The sequence below is a fragment of the Podarcis pityusensis genome (assembly GCF_964106645.2).
Source record: "Podarcis pityusensis genome assembly, chromosome: 3".
In the NCBI taxonomy this organism is placed as follows: Eukaryota; Metazoa; Chordata; class Lepidosauria; order Squamata; family Lacertidae; genus Podarcis; species Podarcis pityusensis.
The window spans coordinates 58,003,938-58,031,034 of NC_138026.1; the positions used below are offsets into that span (position 1 = coordinate 58,003,938).

The 27,097-nt window shown below is 41.4% G+C and overlaps 1 protein-coding gene across 7 annotated transcripts in view; it reads left to right on the forward strand.

The window, feature by feature from the left end:
• Positions 1-27,097, forward strand: part of LAMA2 (laminin subunit alpha 2) — a 380,508-nt gene that overhangs the window by 194,924 nt on the left and 158,487 nt on the right. For all 7 annotated transcript variants that reach the window (XM_080999463.1, XM_080999466.1, XM_080999467.1 and 4 more), the window contains exons 13-15: positions 12,805-12,906; positions 15,413-15,624; positions 21,874-21,985. In XM_080999463.1, the coding sequence (XP_080855589.1) occupies positions 12,805-12,906; positions 15,413-15,624; positions 21,874-21,985 (426 nt within the window). The remainder of the gene's footprint in view (positions 1-12,804; positions 12,907-15,412; positions 15,625-21,873; positions 21,986-27,097) is intronic.

A 27,097-nucleotide genomic window follows, 5' to 3' on the forward strand; every position in this document is an offset into this window, starting at 1 on the left:
TGTAGCATCAGAGTTGTTAATTCATTGTCAGCAAGACCTTTCTCCTTGCTGGAAAACATACCGTATTTTTCGCCCCATAGGGCGCACCTAGGTTTTTTTGGGGGGGGGGAATAAAGGAAAAAAATATTTTCCCCCCAGGCTGCTCAGTGCCCCCCAGGCTTCGGGATGCAGGCTGCTATCCGCAAGCCTAGGGAGCCTGGTGGGAAGTCGCACTGGTCTCCCCAGGCTTGCGGATATCTGCCCGAAGCCCGGGGTGCGCTGCTCAGCGCCTCTCAGGCTTCGGGATGCAGGCTGCTTTCCACAAGCCTAGGGAGCCCGGCGGGAACTCCCGCGGGCTCCCAAGGCTTGCGGATAGCTTCCTGAAGCCTGGAGAGCGAGAGGCGTCGGTGCGCACTGACCCCTCTCGCTCTCCAGGCTTCAGCGAAAGCCTGCATTTGCCCCATAGGACGCACACACATTTCCCCTTCATTTTTGGAGGGGGAAAAGTGTGTCCTATAGGGCGAAAAATACGGTATCCTCCTCCATCACCTCTTAATTAAAGCTACTACCTTCTTTGAGCAAAAACCTACAACTCACCAAAAATCTTGCACAGCAAAAGACAAGCAACTGATAAGCATCCAGCAGGCCACAGAACATGGCTGATGTGTTCAGCTCAGTGCAACATGAGTTGCTCAAGCCTTGTTTACAATAAATGTACAGTAGGGAATACAGAGGAACATCCAGAAAATTTTAATTTGGGAGCATTTGGCATGCTGTTTCAGTATTTCTAGCCCCTGCAGCTTGGAGATGCTAGAGCTGAAGGAACCAGCCAATTTCTTTGTGAAAGCATGAGGTTTTGTTTAATAAATTGCCTTTAATATGTAGTAATTGAAAGGAAGGAAAAACAGCATTAGGTGATCAGCATGGTTACTGATTCATATCACTTACATTCCAATGATAGCAATGAGGTTTCTAGGTAGGCCTCCTTCAGGAGGGCACTTTGGAAGCAAAGAAGCCCCTCTGAAAAGTCTTTGCATCTGGTTGCCACCTGCTGCACTTAAAACCCAGAGACAGGCTTCAGACTAGGATCACAGCAAATGGGCAGATGACTGCAGGGAAAGTCAGTCCAGCAGATATCTGTGTTCTAAGTCAATGCAGGACTTCAAAGTGCTTTGAATTGAATTCAGAAACTCCCCGGGAGCCACTGGAGTTGTTTCAATGAAGGCATGATATGTATTTGCCAAATCCCTGGTCCAAATTCTACTGCAGTGTTCTGTATTGGTGCAGTTTCAAAGGCAGTTCAACTTCAAAAACACTCAAAATAATTTTGCAGTAGTCCAACCTTGAGGTTAGGCGTGCATGGGTACACATGGCCAGCCTATCTTGGTCCAGGGGGAGATTGCAGTCAGTGCATCAACATCAGGAGGTAGAAGGTCCCTCATGCCGCTGAGGCTGAAGAGTACAATAACACTCCTAGACTGCATACCTAATTGACAGACTGTGTATATCTTGATCTTGCTTTCAGAATTTGACTTTTCGGATCTTCTTAACCACTTTTGTCCAGATCTTTCTTAGCTCTTTATCCATTTTTCTGAAGTACCCGTGATTTTCTCTTCATTGTCACACAAGATGCCCATGAACATATTGTAGAGGATGTGTCCAAGAACCACTCTCCACATCCATACCTTGCTGCTTATACACACTCCACTAGTGAATGGGGCCATCCCCATCACTCCACCAAACATCAAACAAAATAAAGGCCCTCTGTAGGGCTGAGCAGTTGCCTGCTGTCAGTTCCCTGTGGGTGGTGGGCAAATGATCCTGCAAAAGGGATTATCCCTGCTGTTCTTTTTTCTCACTCCCCCTTTTAAAAGAAATAAAAATCCCTTCTCTGCCCACTTCATCTCCATGTGGCTGGAGGCACATGATCAGGCCAATGAAGTAACCTCCATCACTTTTTCTTCCACCTCCCTGCCTGCCCCCCACATGATAAATCAATGAAACCCCTTCCTGGGGCAAAGCAAGAAGAGGCAACTAGATTGGCAGATGCCACAGAAATGCCAATAAGAGCCTTGGTGGGCATCATGGCAGCTGTGAGCACTGGGTTGGTGATCTCTGGCATAGAGGATGATTTGTAGCCAGATATATTCACAGCTTAATCCCTTTGCTAATGCCAGTAGATCACAAACACAATAACATACAGTACTTAAAGTGCTGTTCCTTTGCTAATTAGCCATCTTATATTGACTTTCAGACTTGCAGTAAATCTTATTGTTGACCCAAGAACTGGGATATTCACACTAATCTAGCAATCCTTAGTGGTTGAAGGGTTTGCATTGATTCTTTGATGGTGATACAGAGTTTCCCTACCAACTACAGCTTTCCAGTTCACTTCAGTCTTGAATACTGCACACCACTTAGCTGAAATAAAAGGAGAACCTTTCTCATGTAAGAACACTGTATATTGACTGGAAGAGCACATGGGTCTCTGGAATAGGGATTTTGGCTGCGATTAACATTGTAGTACTTACTGCACATGTCTGCTCAGAAGTAAGTTCTGTTTACTTCCCAGCCAAGAGAAAATAGGATTTCAGCCTTAGCTTGGCAGTGTAATGTTGTGAACAACATTTTTATTATCGGACCAAAATGCATCATCATCATCATCATTATTTTGTCTTAAGATGTCTTTCAGTATTAAAATCATGTGATTCTGCAACTTGTATATATGTATACAGATTAAATTCACCATTTTGGCCAGCAATAAAATTTAATGCTATCCACATTCTACTTAAATAGAAAGCTATCCCAAAGCAATGAAGTGACGTGTTTCTGAGGCATGCAGACACATAAAAGAACACTTCTTTTTTATATAAAAAGGAAAAAGAGTTTGTCTAGATCATTTTCAAAGAAAACAATTTGACGCAAATTAAAATTATCTAAAGCTGCATAAATATGTGTACCACCCACAAGAGTGTGAGAAGAGCAGTGCCTTATACGCCACGACAGATTGTCTCTGTTTTCATGCCCTGCTTTGAACTTTGAGCTAATTTTTGCAAATGCCTGGGAGCCTGACTTAGGGGAGCAAGAAGTCAGTTTTCTTAGCAAAGGGTCAACAACGCTGTGTTCATAAATGGCTCCTATAGTTTATTGTGGGACGAGGGAGGGAATCAAATGAGAATGACATTGTAGTCCCAGTAAAATTGATAATCTAACAGCACTCTAGGGAAATTATGTTCATGTTTTGAAACCTGATAGTTAATGTTAAATGGTGACAAACATTTTGCCAACGAAATCACATAGTGAATATATGCATGCCTTATTGATAGTTATATAAATGTTTAGAATTGAAATGTAAGACCAGAGTGCTCACACGCTGTACAGCCCCAGCAGCTAATGCACTGTGTATTCATCAAAAATATGTATCTTCAAATATTTTAAAAGCAGGTAAGATCCCTGAAGCACTTAGAAAATCACAAGGCATTGGGCATAAACTAACATCTCGGTTATGAATGCTATAACACTTCACTGTGCAAATTGGTTAACTCCTGATTTCTTTATGTGTTCAGTGTTGTAATGTTGTAAGTAACCATTATACAGCATTTTAAGTATACAGTGGTACCTCGGGTTAAGAACTTAATTCGTTCTGGAGGTCCGTTCTTAACCTGAAACTATTCTTAACCTGAGGTACCACTTTAGCTAATGGGGCCTCCCGCTGCAGCTGCGCCGCCACCGTGTGATTTCTGTTCTCATCCTGAGGTAAAGTTCTTAACCCGAGGTACTACTTCCGGGCTGGCGGAGTCTGTAACCTGAAGCATCTGTAACCCGAGGTACCACTGTACTTATAAAAAGATATTTATTTGAAATTGGCCCTACTGAAGAAATAAGTCCATTCATCTCATTTATTTATTTAACATATGTGTATTTTGCTCTGTAACCAAGTTCCACCTCGCTTCCATTCTAGGCGTTGTTATAATGGGTGCTTCTATGGACACAAAAGCCAAAGTGGCTCCTCAAACGCTTCCTCCATGAATGTACATTGATTAAGCCATCAGTCCAAGGATAGCAAGCCTTGTGTTAACCAGTGGGATGAGCCTATTCCCCCCCAAGGATATGTGCTCTGTTATTTTAGATTTCATTGTAAGTGTAAGGCTACTCAGAACTTCAAACTGTGGGCCCATTTGGACTCAACTGTCTCTTATGTGAAAATGAGGCCTTCTGCTGACTGGGGCCCTGGGCCTCTGCCCAAAGTACTGTCCAGGTGGCATCACTGACCCTTTACCGCTAGTCTGTGCTGTGTGACAGCTGAAAGGGTTACAGTGCCAAAGGGAGCTACTGGGCAGGTTTCAATATAAAGGAGCAGGGTATTCATGTGCCTCTCTGCTAGCGCTGCAAGTCACTACCCCACAACAGCAGTCTGTGTTTATATGTTGTGCTATAGCTTTCATAGAATCACTTCCACAGAAATATATAGCTCTTGTCGCCACATATCCTATTTTAGCTCTAAAGTTTATAATTGCTTCAAGCTGTTCCATTTACATTAAATATAAGGTACCACAGGGTGCTACTAAATATTGAAGAGTTAGGAGACTAAAGCAAAACATTTGAATTTATAGCAAGAATTTTTTTTATTAGGACATCGAAGTCTGACTCGAATACATTTGTGCAACATATACATTCACACTTTGAGAGGAGAGCATTGATGTTTGACAAGAACAAATTAAAATAAAATAAAATGTTTGGACATAATACAAAGTACACTAATCACATCCTCCTCAGTGTATTTTTATTTGTGATTTATTATTTAAAAGCCCGGTCTTTGCTGCTCATGAGTGCTTGTTTGTGTTTGGGTAATTCAAAGGAACACGGAGAAGTTCTCCATGTTTTAGGTAGCCAAGAGTGTTGAGGGTTGTTAGGAGACCACCATTCCCCTCAAAGAGCTACAATTCTCAATTAACAGTCACTCCTTCTTCCCAGGGAACTTTGGAAATTGTAGCTCTGTGAGGGGGATAGGGATCTCCTAACAAACCTTTTGCATTCTTAAACAATAGTTCCCAGTGTTCTTTGGAGGGTTCTTTGTTTAAAGTGGAATGATTCTGCTTTAAATGTATAATGCACGTGGGGCCCCAATTTAGCCGCTATCATGCACTCACATGATTGATGCTGCCCCACCAAAAAGCACTTGTCTGCGGTTCAGTTGAGTGTAGCCAGTATTACATCTAATAGGTGTTTGCTACATGCAGCAGCCCATGCATATATATCTATGTGCCACCTGCACAGCTACCCAAGCTGGGCACTGCTGGTGTGTCAACAGTGCACATCTGTAGGCCAGCACATCTGGGGGGTTTTTTAAATGTGATACTGGCCATGTGATTTTTAGCACTTGTGTGACCTAAATGAAACCATTAAGTAATATTCAACTATACAATTATAACTATTCCAAAAATACAGAAATACACGAATAAATTCCTCCCCACCCCATACCAGTGCCCTTTCAAAACGAATCTAAAAGCATTATGGCAGGTCCTAAAGTGCTTTGAAGCTAGTTCCATCACATTCTGTTTTTGCGTTTGTGAGTGAGAGAAAGGGTCATCTGCAAATTAGTTTAAAATTCCCACAGCTAAATGAAGGAATAAGAATACAAAGCTTTCAGTTAGATCTTTGACAACAAATCCTATATGTGTCCCTTAGATCCCATTTTAATTATCATAGAATTGAGAGCCCCACCTCAACCCAACTTTAACCAGCATGGCCATAACGTTAGCTATAGACAAAACTCAATTTTGTTTTGCTTCTTTTTTAAAATGTGAATGACACTGCTACAGATCTTCAGTGAGAAAGTTCATGGCGATCTGGAAGGTATTAAGAAGCATGTTTAAGTTATTGAAGTATCAATATGATTAGTTCTTTGCAGAAAGGACGATAACTATCACTTTCATAAAGTTTTATATATTTTCTCCTTTACTGCTTTTCCTTTTATTTCTTACTCTTTTGATAGATGGCAGTTAAGAAATTTGCTTGAGATGATGAAATATAACCATATATTACAGTATCATTATTTTAAACATAATCTGTTTTTTACGCACAAATAACTGGGATGTCAAAAAGTCCCAAGAACCAAACCTGCTGTGTTTCTGCTTCATGTTTAATGTTCTTTGCTTCCCTTCCTCCCTCTCTCCTGCTTTCTTTTTCAAATGCATTTAACCTTAAAATAGGTAACTTCGACAGAGAGTAACGGATATTCTATGTCAGGTCAATTTATGAAATGGGTTTTGCTGTTCTATCAGCCCCTTGCTACCTGCAAAAATAATTATTGTTATTAGTTTGCATTCATGTATTCTCTTTCATTCCAAATAATTCAGCCTACTTACAAACTGTGGGGTATGCAGCAAGAAGCCACTTTTCTCACCATTAGCGACCCATGCTTTCTCTGGTTAAACAGCAGTGGTACATCTTTTAACGCTTTGGGAAATGAAAATGAAGATAATAGTTTCTAAGTGACACTGTATGCTAGGATTTAACGCAGGTACAATATGACTATTGAATAGTAATTCAGCTTGTACACAGAAGCTAATGACTAAAGCTAATGGTCAGCTAATTTCCAGGTCACTTGCACCAGAAATATTTCATGCTTACTGGAGGCTACAGAATATAAAACTGTCTCATACTGAGTTAGACCATTGGTCTGCAAAGCCTCTACTCTGACCAATGGCAGCTCTCCAAAGATCTTTCCCAAGTTTTTAACTGGAGACGCTGTGACTTTTGTATTCAAAGTATGTGTTGTAACACTGAGTTATGGCTCATCTCCCAGTGTGGAGTGGATGAAATACAGACACTCGTTTCCTGAAGTCTTTGAAAATATACATAGTATTTCATCCCTCAAATACCAACTCTTAAAGTGTTTTAAACTTGGTTTCTTGGCTCACTGCCTGAGGATTGCTACTAAACATTTCCCTTCTCCTGCAAGACCCTTGGAAAGTTACAACTTCGTATTGATCTTACAAGTGTGGACCTTGGGGTTGAAGCCAATGGCAAGGAAAAAAGTTGAGGTCAATTTATAAGACTTATTGCAAAGACAACGCTGACTTCTTTGGTCACCTTCCTTTGTGCGCTATTACTGCTAGGTGTGTGAGAGAGATGGGGAAAACTTGCAGGTCTGCAGTTGCAGGCTGTCAGTCTAACAACCTGGAATAAAGAACATTAGTCTCTGTGGCTTGGAGGATATGCACAAAGGCTCAATGCTACAATCCATGTCAAACTTGGCACTCACATAACAGCCCCTGCTCACACTGGCGGAGGAAGAGGAGTGAGGGGGGGAGCATACCGCCCCCGGCAGCACGATCCCGGTGGGGTGCCATCGTTGCTGCCCCCCACGCTGGGCACCATGCCCCCGCAGGTGCCATGCCACACACCCAGGACATGCGCCCCGCCCCCATCTGCTCTCCATCCCCCGGTGCCGGAGCATGAAGCTCCACCACTGCCTGCTCGCTCCTCTTTTGCACATGAAAGGAGATGCTTGAAAGCTTCCTCTATTGGTTTTAAATAAGGTGCACCTTCCTGTTAAATCCAAACTGGCAGAACAGCAGTTTATTCTAACTGTTCAAGAAAACCAGAAACAAGCTGTTGTTTCGGCTGCTGGTTTGTCAGCCCACCTGCACTGCCTGCAGAAACGACTGTGACATACCTTCAGCGTTTACAAATATTTTCGTGATGATAATCAGTGTTAATCCTCTGCTTCATCCTTGGCACATTTCAAACTTTTGTTAATGAGTTGCATCCATATGCAGAGGATGGTTGATCTCGGACTCAATTTGTTCTGGCACTCATGTTCAGCACCAGAATCTGCTTTCTTCTCTAGGGCTGACCCCCCAGAATATTTGAATGGTACCGGTATTTTATAAAAGTGAAGTTGCTCCAGGCATGCTTAGAGTACGTTGTTCACCACCAAATGACTGGCAGGGTATTTTCCCCACTCTCTCTCTCTCTCTACACACACACACACACACACACACACACACAGGCATGGAGTGTTGGGGATCAGGGATTCTTTTCAAGGCAGATGGCAAGGCTTCCGCAAAGGTCTGAGCCTTCTGTTTGCCCTTCTGATGGTTTTAAAAAATAATTACTCAAGTATGAGTAATCTGTGAGCATTTATTCAGTCCGCTTATGAAGCCGCTTCCATTTTAAGACAGTCAACAGTGCTAAATGGCCAATGCTAAGGCTACTTGCTGTGCCCATTTGGATTTCTGCTGAGGAGACAGTAGCATGAACCAATTAAACCCTATCTTTGTGGACAATAAAATAGGTTCCACATTCACCTTAATGTTTTCCCTTATCAATTATAGGATGAAAAAGAAAGTTAGTGTTTCCCCGCAAACATATACCTCCCTGATCTATTTCACTGACTTCTAATTATTGAATTATATAGTTTAGTAACAGCAAAGCAATTGCTACTGGGGGGAAAAGATCTACTCAGCAGCTGGTGAGCTTGTCTTTTTCAATTTTTCTACTTTCAGGATGAGCTAGAGGTTTGGATAATATTTATAATTCTGATGAAGCACTTAGTAGATTTTTAATAACCCTTCAATGGGGAAAACCTGGCATATTCTGCAACACTGTCACAGCTGTCAGCATTATTTTTTGCCAGACTTGGGTGATTTCCAAGGGCTAATTCAGGCCTTCCCATTGCCCCCATAATATACAGTGTGTGTATATATGGTGTTTAAATAATTTCCACCTGGGAGAATTATAGAACAAGTTTCAGAGACCATTACATATTATATCGGAAAATGGGGAATTAATGTCTAGAAATGGCATTCCTATGTGACGCTATAGGCACATGATGTGTCTATGGGAAAATAAAGTCATTTGGTAGTTTTGCTACTCTTCTCTTTTGGGGTACATTTATTTTAGCTTTGTTGGGATTGTTTTGCTACCTTATCTCCGAAACAGCAATTTCACCTGAATGTAGATTGAATTTTTTTCCTGAAATATAAAAGGTAACTCTCTAAAAAAGAGGAACAAGTGGCACCAGCTTTTTCTTAAAGATAATTTGTGTGCATGCCTGTACATGGTTACTAGCTTAAGTAACCATCCTTTATAAGACTGTAGTCATATGTTGGCTTCAGAAGACTTATTTTGGGGAATTCTCAAAGCTACCCAATGAAAATGACTATTCCAGCTTGATATGTTGCAGTTCATTGCAGGGGGAGAGGGGTTTTTCACTATTTGCTTTAGGTGCAAAAATGTCTAAAGCTGGCACTGAGGAATGGTTATGGGATTTGCTGTGCAACAAAATGAATATCACATCCACATGGAAAATATTTACAGAGAGCAAAACTTTTTTTATTTTAAAAATGCCCTTGTTCTATATACTTATTCAAACAGAGCAAAGGGAAATGCCACTTTCCTTTTATCTGTTATACCAATGCAAACTCTGGACGAAGGTCTTATCAAAGATAGCGAGTTCTTTTTAAACTCATTCCTTTCTTAACAAACAGAACTTCAGCAGAACTAAAATATATAATAGTAACTGAGAATTTATATTAAAATGATAAGACCTACATACTTTGTATCCAGGGTAAGAGCTTCATTAGAATTCATTTCAACGTCTCTCTTTCTGCCCTTTCCCCTAAATGCAACGGACACATATGAAATTCTCCTTATGACTTCCCAGCTAGCATTTGTTATTTCAAAAAACTGTAATCCAACCCTGGGCTGGATTAATGACGGAGCATTTCCTTAAAACATAAGCATGTAAATTAAAGCAAACAGATGTTCAGACACTCCGTCTGTGCATCCTGTAACCCACATGAGGCACAAACATACTTACTGCCCATCTGTTAAGGTGGCTTGTTCTCCATTCAGTACTTTGTCACGGGTGCCAGTCAGTCTTGCATTAGACTGGCAGGCTGTTGAACACTAAGATTGCCATTTGGGGTGAGGGATTTGTCCTGCCTACTGTGCACTGAAATATGTGGCGTTAGACACATTTTTTAATATACATAGTTCCTTGATTATTCATTTTTTTAAAAAAAAGGTTGCTGAAACTTCTAGTGCTGAGTCATTAAAGATATATTGCAATGAATACTTATAAAACGGGGGCGGGGAGTTTAATAGCACAATTCACAACTCCAAGGCCATCTTTCAATCATTTTGTCTCAGTATGGTCCAACAGTATCAAAGAAATGGAATGAATTGTGGAGGGCAGACAAATGTTGACACCCCTTATTTTGTGGCCTGTCCATGGTTAGGGAGAATATGTGGGATTGCCAAAATGAAACTGAACATTGTAAGGTAGGTTGGAAAGAAAACAGAATTAGAAGGTACTAGTTTGGAAAAATAGATTGAGATGCCCATAATTGATGGGATCCAATCTTGCCTTCTGATTTAGATTTATTGTCCTAGCATCTCCCAGAACCATCACTAAGTCTGGATTCTTAAACCAAATCTACTGATGTGCAAAATTGGTTCCTTTATATCCATAGATAATTGTGCTTTTTCTCTTGTTCCTCCCTTACACTTGGCACAAAGGGTGGGGGGTAGGCATGGACCCTGCTATTTTCTTAATGTCTGCTCCTGGAGACTAAAAAAACAGCCCACATATACTGAAAACATACTAGCCTGTAGTTGCCACTGAAGAGTGTGTGTCCAAACTGGCAACATATACACCAGGACCAATGTTTGAATTTTTATTTCCTTCATGCAGGCCTCAGTTGTATGCGACGCTAGCATGTCGGTGCTTCATTTTGTGGTGAAAAACTTATATCGGGTGGGACTTGATCAGTGAATGAGGGCGAGGGGTTGAAAATGCTTCTCCTCTCCCAAATTGGGTACCCTATGCAATCTACAATAATGCTTCCTGATGAAGCAGGCCCTGTGTATCACTGAAGAAATGTCAGAATCATAAGACTAGAGAGATGAAGTGGGGAACCAGTTATTTTTATTATAGTTAATGGAAAGCACGAGTGTGCAGAATGCATCAATTTTAACACAATAATTTCTTATTGCCTTTTTCAATTATTGCATTTTCTTTGAGAAAGTAAAAAATTAGAGCCAAAAATCCATTGTGATATTTGAATTTTACTTCTTAAGTGCCAGGAGCAAAGAGCACAGGGGGTTATATATTCACTACTAGTATTTGTAACATTTTTAAAGAGTGTCCCAAAAAATAATTCCTTCTGTATATGGTTGGGAGACATAATCCACCAAGATGTTCTGCAGAAGCCCCATTGAAATGAAATTACTGCTCAGGAAATCGTACTGGTGGTGTTGGTGTTGTTTTTTGTTTTCTGCTGTGTTGGAGGGAAACTTTAAATATTGGTAACTGTGATCTCAGGCTGGATCTAGACACATCAAAGAAGTGGTTCAGTTAAACACGTTGTAAACTCATACAGGTAAATCTGGTTGGGAAGGACAGGACTCCACAGCGCCATCTGGTGTCTCAGTCTTATATCACATATACAATGCATATAAAACACTTTTTCTTTACCAATCTAACTGAGTTCACTGTGGGTGCCTAAAGTAACCCAAACTTTTTTTAAAAAAAATAAATAAATTAAAAGCTTAATATAATTTATTGATATGATTCCTGTTACTATTTATCAAGCATCTGTAACATACAGAATGTGGTCCACAGAAAGTGTACCTGCTCTCTACAAACCTCATTTATGTTTCTTTAGAAAGCATAACATTGGCTTCATGCATTCAGACACACTTGCGCAAGAAGGGGGGAAACTCCTGTATAACAAATGATGATGGAAGACAGCACATAATTCCTTATGAACAACCTCAAAGAATATCCACATAATTCTCTTCAATAATATGGATGAGAATGAGAGGTGTGGGGAGGAGGGATGTAAAAGAGAGAGAGATTCTTTGTTATACCTGAATATATAGACTGGCTTTACCTTATTCTTCCAAACGTCTGTATTTGTTCTGAATACTGTCATTTGTGATTTGCTTTTGATGCTGTTTCAAAAAAGAAGAAGAAAAGTCTAGTTTGCCAGCTATTTTCTGGAATGCTGGGATCAGCATCTTTAAAAATGTTAACAAAAAGTCTAAAAAGAAAATTCATTCTGGGGTCAAAATATGCCTTGAGGTTATTTGCCTCACATTGTTTTGAGGCAGCGAACAAATGCGAAGGAAAAGGCAACATTCAGAGAGATATGCCTGTAGGAGAACAAGATTGTGGCATTCTTCCTAATTGGATTTGCTGTTACTTCCTGAGGACAGATCCCCTCTGTTTTAGGTTATACTTCGCAAGACACATTCAGTATTTGCAGCCTAGTTCTCCAGGCTGATTGGACATGGAGTCCCTCTGTTTGAGCCTTGAACCTGGGAATTGGAGAGGGTGGGAGGCGGACAGGATAAAAGAGGGACATGCATCCCTGATTCCTCCAGCAATTTAGTATTGTCCAAATATTATATCTTGCGCATTAGGGTTTTTCAATTAAAAAAACGAGTCAAAAACGTTATGGTACAGCTATGGCTTTTATTTTATTTTTTTAAAAACCACCAACTTTATTTACATCAAGCACTTTAGAAAGAAAAAGAACATATATGCTTGGTTCCCAGCCTTTAGAAGTGTCTGAAAGCACTTCTATCAGAATTGCTTATTTGGAGTACTGGAGGTGGGAGGAGAGAGAGTCATGTACAGGAAATGAACAGTTTGTAATGATTTTTCCTTGGGGCTCTCTATCATCCACATGTCCTTTCTCCATACAAAAAGTCCTTTCCTTGAAAGCGCTGTAATTGGAAAAGAGTAGTTCAAAATGGTTAAAGGCATGTTTTCTGCTATGTAATCAGCATCATTCTTCTTTACCGCAGATAACAGCTGCTGGAGGACATCTGAAATTTACCGTTTCATATGACCTCACAGGGGAAGAGGATGCTGCAGAAGCAATGCTGCAGTCTGATGTCATCATAGAGGTAGAGTATCGCTTCCCTGTCTCCTGAAACGCTCATTGAAAGGATGGGTTGCTAGTGGCACACAGTCAGCAGACCTCCTATGGCTAAAAGAAGAAGCTAGCAATAAGACCCTTCCCTAAGATGCTTACATTCCCATCTAAATTTTGTTGGTGAGGAAGACAAGCAGTGAAGGAGAAGAAAGGGGGATGAGTCAAAGAGCAACAGGATGGATATATGGAAATGAAGCTGCTTATCCTTAGTTTTTGTTTGGGGTGATGAAGACTAAAAGCCAAAGAGGCAGGGAACTTTCCCTCCCACCCTCTCAAGGGCTGCATTTCTTTGGAGAAAGGAATTGAAAGCCACATACCCCAAAATGACCAGGGCCAAGAGAGAGAGAGACCAACCAACTGAGGGAACACTGTTCACACTCACCCACAATTCACACAAATCAAATATGTGTTTGCGTGTTCAGACCCGGAAACCTCCCTCCTAAATAAAGACACATTTGACTCAAATTTTAGTTTTGGTTTTTGGCAGAATTTAGGCCACAACTTTATTGATTACAGAAAAGTGAGTGGTTGCATAGGCTCTGATTCGGCTAGCTCCCTGCACCCTTGCAGGTAGCGCTGACCCAGAGCTCTATCATAAGTCAGCCAAGGGTGAACACCTGAGGAAGGTGAAAAGCCTGTGAACAGACTTTATTCACTACCCAGGTGCTCCCCTGGACTCAGGCACAGGTGCAACCCCTTTTCGGGGGTTGGCCAAACCAAGTTGAGTCCCTGGATTCCTTTAACGAATACTCTTCACATAGGGATGGCGAGACCATTCTCCCGTCCCTATCACATGAACCAGTGCCTATCCACAACCTTACAAGTTGTGATGAATTGCTATGCGGCAGGCGAAACAAAAATGGGGAAATTCCTGCCATGCCCCTGTCCCAACGACAGACAACACACGACGGTATAGCAAGGTCAATCGCAAAAGGCCCTAAAATTAGGGAGAGGTGGGCTGGTGTTCTGATGCACGAGCCAAAAGAGGAAGCTCTGGGTCACGTGCATGGGTATATATATAGGTCCCTCAATCCATTTAGTCTGCACCCCATTGGCCAGATTGAAACCCAGCATCAAGGGACCTACCACTCGGGTGTTGTGGCTATCCAAAGGCCCCCCCAAAACCAAGGTCAGTCTCCAGATCTCACCGCAACACGTGCCCTCTTTGAGGGAGGACATGATTTAATATAACATACACATTGCACACCATAGTAACGTAACCACACACCTTTAACATGCAAACACAATCACACATTGAGCATCACACACACACACACACACACACACACACACACACACAGCCCACTGTATAGTGCCAGTCATCTGTTTCTGGATCATCTGAGCAGTAGAATGGGATTGTCAGGAGGGGCGCTTGAAACTCTTGTCCTGCAAGATCTCTTCCCCTCCCCCTCTGCCTTCCGGTCAAGCTGATTGGGGAAACAGCTAAGCAGCAGCAACAAATAAGAGGATGCTCCTTAGATTCCTGCATTGCAGGGAGCTGGCCTAGAAGACCCTTGGGATCCCTTCCAACTCTATGATACAGTACTATGATTCCTTTGGGAGCTGCAGCTTCCAGGTTCTCTACATCTTGAGTTGGTAGCTCCCAATGGAACCATTGCCCCTCAAAGAGATATAACCTTTCATGAAGCTTTAAGCAGTGGCTGAAAGGGGAGGTGCAGGGAGCATTCGAATCTCCTTTGATGCTGGCAACACACTACCCATCTCCCCATTCAACTGCCTCTTGAAGCTGTGGCTCCAGAGGACAGCATTTTTGCAACCCCATTTGGACTGCCACCAAATCAGGGAGGGCAGACCCCAAGAGAGACTGACACACTGTTCAGAACAGCTATGGCCACTGCTTTCCCACCTTTGGCTTAACTCAATGGTAATAAATATCGCAGGATATGTAATCTAGTGCAGAGCTGGGCATCCTTAGGTACCATTAGCAGTGTGTAGGATGATGCTCAAAGACTTGCCATGAATTTATTTCATTATTAAGTTCATCCCAAAGGAGCGCAGAGCAGCGATGTAATTATGAAGAAAGATAATTACAAAAAAGGGCCCATTTTTTTCCAGTGAAAAATTCTTCTGGATAAGTTGTTTAGGATCGTAGTCTAAATAGAATAATTAAGCTGACTGGAATATGCACTGTGTAGGCAGGTTGCACTATTTTATTGCTGCATTTATTTCTATTGTAAAGTTGATAATGGGCAGCATAATTCTAGAATTTTTCCCCATGAAAATGCACAGCTGTGACATCAGTTACCAACATATTATCAAAATTTTGCATGCATTACCTTGTTCCATCATTATCCAGATTTCCACACCAGTGAAAATATCAAATTCCAGAGAGTGCATCACGTGTATGTAAATTGCCTTATAGCATATGCCAAAGTGCTGTGCTCTCTATAAATATGTGGCATTGTGTGTCACTTCTTTAAAATGTTTTCATCCTTAACATTTATAATAATTACTAGGGAAGTGGCTTGAGAATCAGCACGTCGCAGGAGGGAATTCACTTGAACCCATTTGAAGAGCACACTGAAGAAGTGTTGTTGAAGCACGACTTATTTCTGCTGCATGGCACTGACTATCCGGTCAGCAAAAGGGAATTCATGTCTGTGTTGGCAAATATAAAGAGTCTCCTTATAAGAGCCACATACAGCTATGGGATGAATGCCATCTACAGGTAATCATTGAAACAGCATTTTGTTCTGTCTGCAGTTCTATTAAGCAGGTTGATCATCATTTCCCCCAGCAGCATCTTTATTTAATTAAGCTGGAAAACAATTGAGTTTGGACACAGATTTCTATTTTATTAAGAGCCCCAATAAACTTTGGTTTATTCTGAATCCTCCCTATTTCCCCTTCTGATTTAGTTGAGATTCTTGCATTACTGGGACTAGATGACCCTTGGGGTCTTTTCTGGCTCTACGGTTCTAGGATTCTATGAAATTTTTGGATCATGCTTCCTTTCACTACTGTACTTGCCCATCCTGTTGTGATGCACTCACCTGTGTCAAAAACCCCTATTGCTAGGACAGCCCACTGTACTAAATGTGCTAAACCTAACTTTAATAATTAATTAAATAATTAATAATTAATTAAATAAGCTTTAGCATATTTAGGAAGATCTGGCAATCTTTCACACTGAATACAGTTTCCTTACCATTTCATGTCTCCTTGACTTTACACAGCCGTTGTTTGTTCTGTTTCTTTGTTCACCCCACCTGAGTCTTTAACTGCTGCATCTCTTCAACCTTGAGTCATCTCAAGGTCTTTGATCTCTGTCAGCTCAGCCTGTGCTCCGCGTTTTTCTTTTGTACCTGGAACTTGCTTTTCAAACACTTACGCTGTTTGAACTCTTCCTTATCTTTCAAATTCCTCCTCAGAAATAATGCAGTTTCAGACCTGTTCTACCTCTTGACCTTATTCCGTAACTAGCTGTAAGCTATAAGCCTGTAAATACAGCCAGCTTGAAATCTCATGCAAGGCAAATCATCCCAAACTGACAAACCCAAGCAGTGCAAGACTTGAAGAATCCCTGGAATACTATCTGACGTTGCCCAAAGAGTTGCAATGAGTGGTTTCACTGCTCTTACACCTTCCCCTTTGTTATAGTTGCACATATGGTGAGAAATACTGTCTGGAATGTCCTTCTTGCCCTATGCAGCAATAGCATCACAGCTTTAGAGGAGCATCTCCAGCCTGGGCTTATTTTGTGGGCTTAATTTGCAATGTTTATTTCTATTTACATATATAGATAATTTCATTTGTATGCCACCTTTCCACAGTCCAAACTATGCCCAAGGCAGCTCACAACATGAAAAAATAAATAATTACAACATAAGAAAAACAGTCATAGACAATAAATAAATAAAACATCAAAAAATACACAACCAGACTGAACGATCGCCATGTAAATCATACTAAAATCTAAAATAAAGATATAATATCTTTAAAAATAATTTTAAAAATCAATAGCAACAAAAACTCCTAAACCATACCCCAGCCCAAGTGTTTGATCAGCTGCCTCAGCTTCTGCAGCTGGAGTCAGTCAGAGCCCTGTTCTCCCAGGCGAGGTGGGAAAATGCCTGCAAAGCAGGGAGTAGGTCATCCAGGACTCACAGTTTCTGAACCACTTGATTATAAAATGAACCTCTAAATGGTTTACTAAAAAGGAACCATTGATGTAATAATAGTGCATTAGTGATGGATTTATACTGGACCATGGAGACACCATAGTTTTTCTACAAAGCTTCCCCAATGTTATATGTCAGGGAACTGACATCGGAGCTAGAGGTGGAGGGAAGGCTCTCTAATGATGCTGGAGAAGGGCCCAGCAGGGAGAGAGGCAGCTCAGCAGATGGGGAAGCAATTCAGTGCAACACCAGGAATAAGGAGGGGCAGATGGGGGAATCGGCGAGAGGGCTCCCAGACTCTTCACCGGACACCAGCGGGGAGAGCACTGGTCCTCCGCTACCCACGCCCTCCCTGCACAGAAGACTTCCGCGCAGAGAAAGTAGGAGGAGACTGGGTGTCAAACAAGTTTTATGTTGGAAAAGGTTTAAGAAACGCCCACTGACGGATTCTGCTAGCGACTGAGGCAGCCACGAATTGAAGGGCTGTCCAGACAGAAAGGTTTAACAAGGCAACATAGCCAGGAGAGGCGGCAACTTACGCACGAGCAACCCCATACCATTATATTATACTATCATTGCCATATGGAGGAGCACTCTTGCACAGTGACAGCAGGACAAAAATAGAGTGGGAAATTTGTGGTATAAAAAGTTGCAGGATTTTGGCAGGCTATTATGACATATGTACAGATTGGAAGTGAAGCATTTCCGCCCTTTCCCATTTTGTGTCTTTCCTTTATTCAGCTGTGCACTGCAAGTCCTCCACATCTCTCTGTTTGCACCTGTAGAATGAACCATACACACTGTGAATCTATTATACATTGTAGCCCTGTGCAGAATGTTTGAAGCAGATACGGATAAATAGATGGAGGAAAGTAGGATCATGCCTGCTGACTTTCCTTTAGCCTTGAGGCACCTTCTGTTTGCATATATCCTGACACATGTAGGTTCCATAGACCAGATCTTTCCATTTTTCAGTGTAGCCCATGCAATTGGAGCCTATGTATTTATCTTTTTACAATATAGCCCGTTCTTCACTGAATGTTTTTAGTTGTAGAGCAGGAAACAAAGTAAAAGAATAAACAGAGAAAAACAACAGACAACAATTACAACTTAACAATTGTATGATAAGGTAAACAAGCAAAACTGCTAAAGTTAATAATTAACCAATTTAATATTCAATCCAATTAAATAAATACCCAGGTAAAAACAAACAATACATTCCAACAGATTGATGCAGATTAAACAACCAGTGGTTTTAGCAACAATTCCCGCATCATTTTTCACTTACGGCTGTCCATTCCCTCCCTCTCTGTGTCTCACACAAAGAGGGCCACATTCCTTGCCAGTAAACTCTCGCTCTGTGGCTTTTGAGTAACTTAAGATCATTCACCCCTCTCTGCAAACCATCCAGGCTCTCACCCTTGTTGCACACAAGCACCCACAGCGAGAAATTCCCTTCCCTTATCCACAGCAGGAACAGAGCAAAATAAAAGTGGGGTAGCAAGAAGGTGCAGCTGGTGTTAGGAAGCTCTCATGGACCTCAAGGTCAGTAGGGCTGCCAGGTGGAGATAAATGTGCAGATAGATTTTCTGGTCTCTCCCATCTCTCTTTTCCTCACCAGCTGGCACAGACAGTGTTCAAGTTGCTCCAGAGCCTGCACATCCAGATGTATGCATGTAGACCCCTGCACAGACAGGGACTCTAATACATGACATTGGTGTGGAAACAGCAAGCACAGAATACACACAGCCCTTTGTGTATTCACTGCTACCCTCTCCAAGTGCCTGCACAGGGCTAGTAATATGCCAAAGCAGATGGCAGGATATAAAAAAAGAAAGGAGTTCCCAACTCAGTATGGGCAATTGGCTTGGCATTCCTTCATATTTCTTGTTGCACTATCAACATGGAAGTGCTATAGCAGATGTTCACATCTATCTCCTCCTTGGAGCATCCTAGCTACAGTCACTATGGCAGATAACTACTTCTCCTTCATAAAGTATACTGGAAATCTGCAAAGATGGTGTATTAAGTAAGCAAACCAATATTGTTAGAGCTGTTACAAGGGTAGAAAAGAAGGTGCCCTACTCTTATTGCCACTGTGCTTTTTCTGTGACCTGCATATTTCCTGGCTCAGTAGCAGTCCAGTAGTGACTGGAACAATAAACTTCCTGGCGCTTTCATGAAAAGCTGCAGCAAAGATGACTTAAGCCCCATGTGGAACAAAGAAGTGCAATAGGCCAGTAGACATGTAGCCAATATTCAGATTTCAGTACATCATGAAAGCTAGTCAGAGAATACAACTGTGGAATAATGTTGCGTGAAATGCAAACCGTGCAACCCAGAGGCTTCCCAGCAGCATTATATGGGGGTGGTGATTTCTTTTTTCTTTTAATCTCAAGCTACAACAATTAATATAATAGCAGATCGTAAACTCTGCAGCTATTGCTCCAAATGCTGCATCTCTTTTAATCTTGTTTGCATTTGCAAGTCAACAGTGTCTGCCACACTAGCAGTCATATTAAATATTTGGTCTGGAAACTCAAATTTCTCAAGTGTCTCCAAGATCCTGTGTCCCATTACTGCCAACATTATGTACTTTAATGTCTTCAGCATGGCACAGAGGAAAAGAAATTAATACATTGAAGTAGGGAAAAATTGCACTGCTGGTTGTTTTTTTCAATGAGTAAAAACTGTTAAACACATTAAAATACCATTTACCAAATAGCAGAACCTAATGAAAATTGGAACTGTTCAGTGAATACAAATGTGGAATAATACTGAGTGAAATGTTCTGTGTGTAACGGTTTCTCATTGTTCCAAATTATATCACATAGTACTGGAAGAGACGATCTGTGGTTCAATAGGCAAATGGGATAATAAGACCACTGGCAAATTTTGTTGTGTTTATAATAGGCTTTAAATTCTTTTGATTTACTCTTTGCCTTTAAGAATCTTACTAGTACTTTGCTAGATTTGTTTCCCCTTACTTTAAATGCAGCTGCACAATGAGATTTCAACATAAAAACAAAATCAGAAAGATGAAAACGATTGATTCTGAACCCCACCCCCCAGGAAATTCTTATCCACTGTCACAGAGCAGTCCTAATAACCACATAACAAAAGCACAGAAAAGCACAAAGCAGCCCTAGTGGTAGTCATTGTAAAGTTCCAAAGTACAATGGGTTGTTGTTGTTTAGTCGTTTAGTCGTGTCCGACTCTTCGTGACCCCATGGACCCCAGGCACTCCTGTCTTCCACTACCTCCCGCAGTGGTACAGTGGTACAGTGGTACCTCTGGTTAAGTACTTAATTCGTTCCGGAAGTCCATTCTTAACCTGAAACTGTTTTTAACCTGAAGCACCACTTTAGCTAATGGGGCCCCTCTGCTGCCGCGCCCCCAGAACACGATTTCTGTTCTCATCCTGAAGCAAAGTTCTTAACCCGAGGTACTATTTCTGGGTTTGTGGAGTCTGTAACCTGAAGCATATGTAACCTGAAGTGTGTGTAACCTGAGGTACCACTGTAGAACATTACATATAGAGATGGGGGAACAAATGCGATTCAGTTCACATATAAAGGTAAACCTAGTTTGCACATCCCAAAGCAACGTATTAACCAAAACAGTCATTCTTTGAAATTTGCACTTTTTCAACTTAGCAATGTAGTTCTCTCTCCCAAGTAATGTAAACAACAATGAATGAACAATATTGATCAGGACTGTGCAGGGGTCATGGCAAGAATGCCCCATGCCTCCTAGCTGACCAGGGACTTAATGGCCGAAATGGCCATGGGAGAAATACTCATGGCTTCCCATATGCGTTGCAAGGCTTCAATAGTAAAATCTGGACCTGTGTCATTGCATACTAACATGTAGCATCAGATTAGGTGGTGCCACAATGGCACCTCTCATGAGCAAGACTCCCACTTCGGGCCTCAGACAAGCTCTGTTCAGGCCTGCTATTGATAATTGGTTGATGGGCATGAGAGAAAGATAAGGGCTTCCTGGCAGTAGCTCCACCTTTGCAGAACACTGTTCCTGTTGAGGTATGCCTCACCTCTTTTCATTATCGACCTTCAAATGGGCTACAAAGACACAGGTGTTTGGAACCACTTATACCTAAAAGGACAGTATTGTGCTGCTGCTCTGGTGTGTGTTGATACTGCCATTAATATAGCTGGCCTCACTGTCTTTTTCATTGTTATTCCTATTGATATTTTACGGCATTTATGGTTAAATTCAGATTTTGATTGTATATCTTGTGTTTTCAGCTGGGAGTCACTTTGTGAGGGCTGGGCCCTAAAAGGTAGCTTTTCTAAAAAATGTATGAAATTAATAAATCTATGCAGTATGTTAAGAAGTCATACAGATGTTAAGAAGTCATGTATGCTTGGTGAATGCAATTAAGGATTTCAGTGCTTTAAAGTTGGAAAAGAGGATTTCATGGTGACAGTTCCTCAGCTCTGGGTTTTGACAAGCAGCCTGCTTCTGTGTGTGTCTGCGATGGAAGTAAAAATACATAACTTGCAAGCTAAGCACAGTCCCCCAGCTGCTGATCCACTTGTTGTGACAGCTTTCTAATGTGGGCTTGCCACAGTCTAAACATGAATGATATCAAGCAAGAAGAGATAGAGGTGGTGAATAGAAAGACCCATCTCATTTTTAGCAAACAACTCCCCCACCACACTATCTGGTCTGGGAAACATTACAGGATTGATGTTTCTTTCACAGGTAAATAGTAATCTCTCTCTCTCTCTCTCTCTCTCTCTCTCTCTCTCTCTCTCATTTTTGCACTCTAGGTTGAGTGATGTCAGCCTGGAAGCAGCTGATCACTTTTCAAGTGGACAAAAATATGCATCTGCTGTGGAAGTTTGCCAGTGTCCTCCAGGATATTCTGGTACCTCCTGTGAAGTGAGTATCTAATTGAACAGATCCAGCTCCACTTCAGAAATATGTCTGAAATGTTCAAACCAATTCATGGAAAGTGAGTGGATAGACAAACAGCAAGTAACATCTCTTTCTGGCAATCCCACAAAACAATCCTATGTGTGCATACTGGAAGCAAGCCTCACCGTGTTAAGTGAATCTCAAGTAAATCTGTGTGGAATTGCAGATCCGCCTTTTATTTTAGTTTGAACTGCACGGGGGGGGGGGGGATGTCCTTTCTTCCATTCAGTTGTGCTTCATTCTTGTGTTTTTTTAATCACCCCCTAGCCTCATTTTTGCATCCCATGATTGGGGAAGCCCTCTTCTGTTTAAAACTCAGAGCAACCATGATGGCCCCGGGCCAAATTATGACAACTGCACAAGTTAGGGATTTATTTATTTTTAATCCTTTCACTCCTGCTGAAAATCTCCCACCCACTTCCCTGCTATTATTTGTCCAAAATCTGCTTCAATAAGTTATTAAAACATTTTGGAACTTTTCTTACTCTAGTCCCTTACACTTGCAAAGAAAGAAACATTGCTTTTGATACTTTCCTAAGTGACTGTTTAAAACAATAATTTCTGTATCATGTACACATAAGAGAGAATTTTGTTATCAACAGTTTCCCCTTGGCTTGATCGCTTCTTTATCAGCCATTATAGTTACAGAAACTTGACACATTCAATCAAAGTATGTGTCATGCTTGAGTATTACAAAGCAAAATGACATCTTCGTGCTTGATCTGATATGCAGCCCTTTCCCCACAGTTTGGTGTGATTGCCTTTCCCCCATTCTGCTTTCTCTGGGATGCATGCTTCATTGGTTTCGAGGGTGCAGTTTTGTTGAAGGTTATAAATGTAACATACCCATATTTTCAGCACTTTCACCAAAATGCTATTCTCAAAGTAAGTGCACATATGCTTAACTAACTCATAGAGGCATTGCTCACGGTGGAATGCAAAATCCTTCACAACCATGCCTCTAAGGAAGCACTTTAAAACACAAAGATGTTCGGTTTCACAAGACTATAAACAATATGCCATTTATACAGGCACTCTAGGCATTGACTTGTCAGCTCTCTTTTCCTTGAATGTGTGCCATGATTTTATATATTTCATTTAGGACTTAGAGCCTTGATTCATAGTAAACGTTTTCACTTGTTCCTCCTATTAGAAATAATAATATAGAAAGAAAAGAAGAGGCAGCTCATAAAGGCTGACAAGGAATTTGTGGGTTTTGTAGTTGTTCAGAACCTTGTTTCACCAGAAATGACAGTGAGGGGAAATAAATTAATCTGTACACCATGGGCAAGGATGACCCTCTTGTATGTTCTGCTTTGAAAAACAAACAAGCAGCAACCCTATTGCCTGTCTCAAGGGCATTATTTTTATGTGCTTCCCATTATAGGACAAACAACAAGATCATTGAAAAGCATTCCCTAGTCATACGAAACCTGACAGCTTTTGAAATGCATTTGTGGTGTACAAATGACATGGAGAGACAACAGAATGAAACAATATGTTCTTTTAATTTCTGTTGTTCTCTCACATCCTGTTCTACCTTTGATCTGAGGAGTAGCATATCCCGGCTTCTTGTCCACAGCCAAGCAATTTGGCTCACTATTGAAATATCTACTGCTTACCTTGGCTGTCTTCTGAAGCTCTGACTCATGCATTGAGAAGTTTCCACCTTGACCTTCATCAGCTTCTGTCCTTCTTTGTAATTAAAGTTTATCCTGCCCTGTATTGAAAACCTTAGATAGATGCTCCCTCTGTAGAGTCTCTAACTGGAATCAAATACAAATTACTAAATATAAACAAAAATGGAAGCCACATACAGATTGTCTAATGCATTGAAGTCGATGCAAAGCACTGCACATAGTAGTGCCAAATTTGAATGGGACTTCACAAGGTTCAACATGCAGCTGATTGTTGGGTTTTCAGAAGGCCCTTTCAAAGCACAATCTTACTGAAAAATAATGGATGGAATTCTGTGCCATGCAATGGTGATCATCCTGTCATCACAAGCATTGCAGCTTCCCCCTCCCCCTCCCCGACTGTTCTAGGGGTTCTCCTGACTGCACCCTGAGGCAATTTCAGGAGGCCTTGCGGGAGGAGAAGGGACAAACCCCTGTCACACCAGTGGCATTGCACAAGACTTGTGCTGACAGGACTCACTGGATGAATCCCACCCATAGGGACATAAACTGGAATTTTTTGTTCACTTTTATACCAGCTTCCAGCAAAGAATCTTGGGGGTTTTTTTGAGAAGCTATTGAAAATCATCTGTTAAAATTCCCAAATATCTGCCAAATAAGAAAAGCCACTCCCATTCCCATGATTCCCTGGGGCTTGACAGTTAAGCAAGCTTTAATTATGTTCTACTGAGATGCTGCATGACTGATCTTCTAAATTCCAATGTTCCATACTTGATCCTGCTCACTATTTCGAGGTGAGGAGATACGGGATTTTATGTTGGTGTTGCATACTTCATAACATACAATCCATTGTAAGGCTGGGACTTTTCTTCCAAACAAATAATTTTTACATTTGGTCTTCAGAACTACTCTGTGCCCTTTATAGAATGCCAGTGAAGAAATAATGATTTTATTGAATTCATTTCTTGCATGCATTTCTTAAGAGCATCCTGCTTGCAATTTGAACTGGGCAAGATAATAAGGTGTTGCTTCCTTGCCTGACCTTCAATGGCAACATGTCTTTTGATTAAGAGGAGAAGCTTGCAGATACTGAAGAATCTTTGAATTGTTCAAGGGAGGACAGAAGTTCAAAAGAAAGGGAATAAATAAACAAATTCTTTAAAATACTTTTGGCTGCTTTCTTTCATGCTGTCATGGAAGTTCCCTTGTCAAAAGAAAACATAACTAGTCATACCATGCTTGCTGTTGAGCAAATATTTATGTCCTTCTCTTTAGGTGTATTTTAACAAATCGAGAGGGGGCCTGGAAGAGGTGTATAAGATTATGCATGTTGCCAAGGCAAATAAACAGGACAGACAAAAAAAAAAAAAAAAGGCTTCCTCACACAGTGCATAGTTAAACTCTGGAACTGGCTCCCATAGAAAGCAGTGGTGGCCACCAACTTAGAAGGCTTCAAATGAGGATTAGACAAATTCATAGAGGATAAGTACTAGTCACAATGGCTCTGTTATGCCCCTGAACACCAGTTGCTGGGAATCATGTGAAGAGTACTGTTGCACTTGGATTCTGCTTGTGAGCTTCCCAGAGGCATCTTGTTGGCCATTGCGAAAAGAGAATGTTGAACTAGATGGGCCTTTGGCCTGACATGTTCTTATGAGCTATAGCCCTTCCCCTTGAATTCAGAACCATACGATGATTTTTAAAATATATGGCAGGTTAGGACTGCTGCCTGGCATTTTATTCTGAAGAGCAAGCACAACAGTCAGGGTTTTGCTGATAAATCACACCCACAAGATGTCACCTCCACTGAGAAATACCCATTGATAAAAATAAAGTATATTGAATTACCGCTGCTAAAAGTATATATCAAAAAGTATATTCTGAGATGACCCATTCTGAGATGACAGCTATCACTACATGTATAAAGAATTAACTTCTTGTATGAGGACCCACATGTCAGTATCTTCAGCCCACAGGCAGAGGTACCTGGCCTCCCCCGAGGCAATTGAGCGAGATACTGTGTGTTTACCGTCCGTCTGCGACCTCCGGCAGGCTAGGTAAACAAACCGGCGATCCTCCTCAAACGTGAGCAGGACACACCCTCCTCCTTCCTCCCTCCCTGCATTCCCCCAGGGAGGGGAAGAAAGACAGACAGGAGTCCTTTCTACATGTTTTATTCCTGTCACTCAACAGTACATAGAAATGTGACTGTTCCCTTCAGACTCCATCAGAAGAGTCACACACTCCTCCCCTGTACTTCCAGTACAGGTCATATGACACACTGAGCTAACATCCGGTGCTCAGTACAGAGAATAGGCTCCACCTTTTCTCCAACAGTACATCTGCACTGTTTTGCATTCCAGCCATCTGGAGCTGGCTTTTGCCTTGGTGCTTTTTCCCAACATACATATGGAAAGATATAACATTTCTGGAAATATTGAAGCCAAGTGGCAAGGATGAGGAACAATTTTGAAATTTATGCAAATATATGCAATTCTTACTTTCTTATCAAGCCTAAACTTATTTTACAGCTTTAACAACATTAAGAGTATCATTTATTTCTTAGACTGTGAAATGTACTATTTGGCATATTTGCGACATTTGAAACTATAAATGCCTTAGTTTGTATGCCGGATTTACCCAGTGTGGTCCACTTTCTATTGTGGGTCCTGGTAAGAGCTCTGTTCTCACCCAGTCAATCTTTTTTTCTGAGGCTTTGGCACCCACACTAGTTACTTTCCATTTTTTCACCCCATCTGCTTTTTATCCTCTGAGTAGGCAGGGCAATTTCCCAGCCACTAGTACAGAATATGCCATAGTAATTTGAGCAGTTCTAGCTGGTGGCGCAGAAGGTGCTGTGTTGCACACCTGCCATCCATCTCTGCTGCTTACTGAGAGGGAGAGAGAACAGAGCAAAGCATCAGGATGTAGATTATGAGGGCACACTGGTGGAGCCAGTCCCCTCTGTCCCTTACTGCTTTGAGGGAAGAAGTGAAAAGATTGACCATAAAGGGGGGAGGGTGGCAGGCCAACAGAGAACAGAAACGGGATGCTTGTTTCTGGTATCACCAAACTGGGGAAAGACTTTCTCTATTACTCCAATGGTCTGGGGAAAATTTAAGCAAGAGGCATGTAGCATTTGCATGTGGTTGTAATGTGCATTCACACTCCCAGCAATGTGGAGGCAGCTCCCATGTCACTAGGCCTGTGATGCATGCTTTCTTTTCTACCTTGACTTCTGCTTCTCATTAATCTTTGACCAATATAACTCATGTGGTATTTCAGCTATGATCTGCAGTGTCAATAAAAGATCCTGTCTTTTCTCACTTGTCTCCTTTCCCCACTTTCTTTCAGTAACTTGTCTTCTAACTATTTTCATTCTGTAAATCTTGGTATGTGAATCTGTCTTACTTTCCACTCTTCATTTCTCTTACCTTTT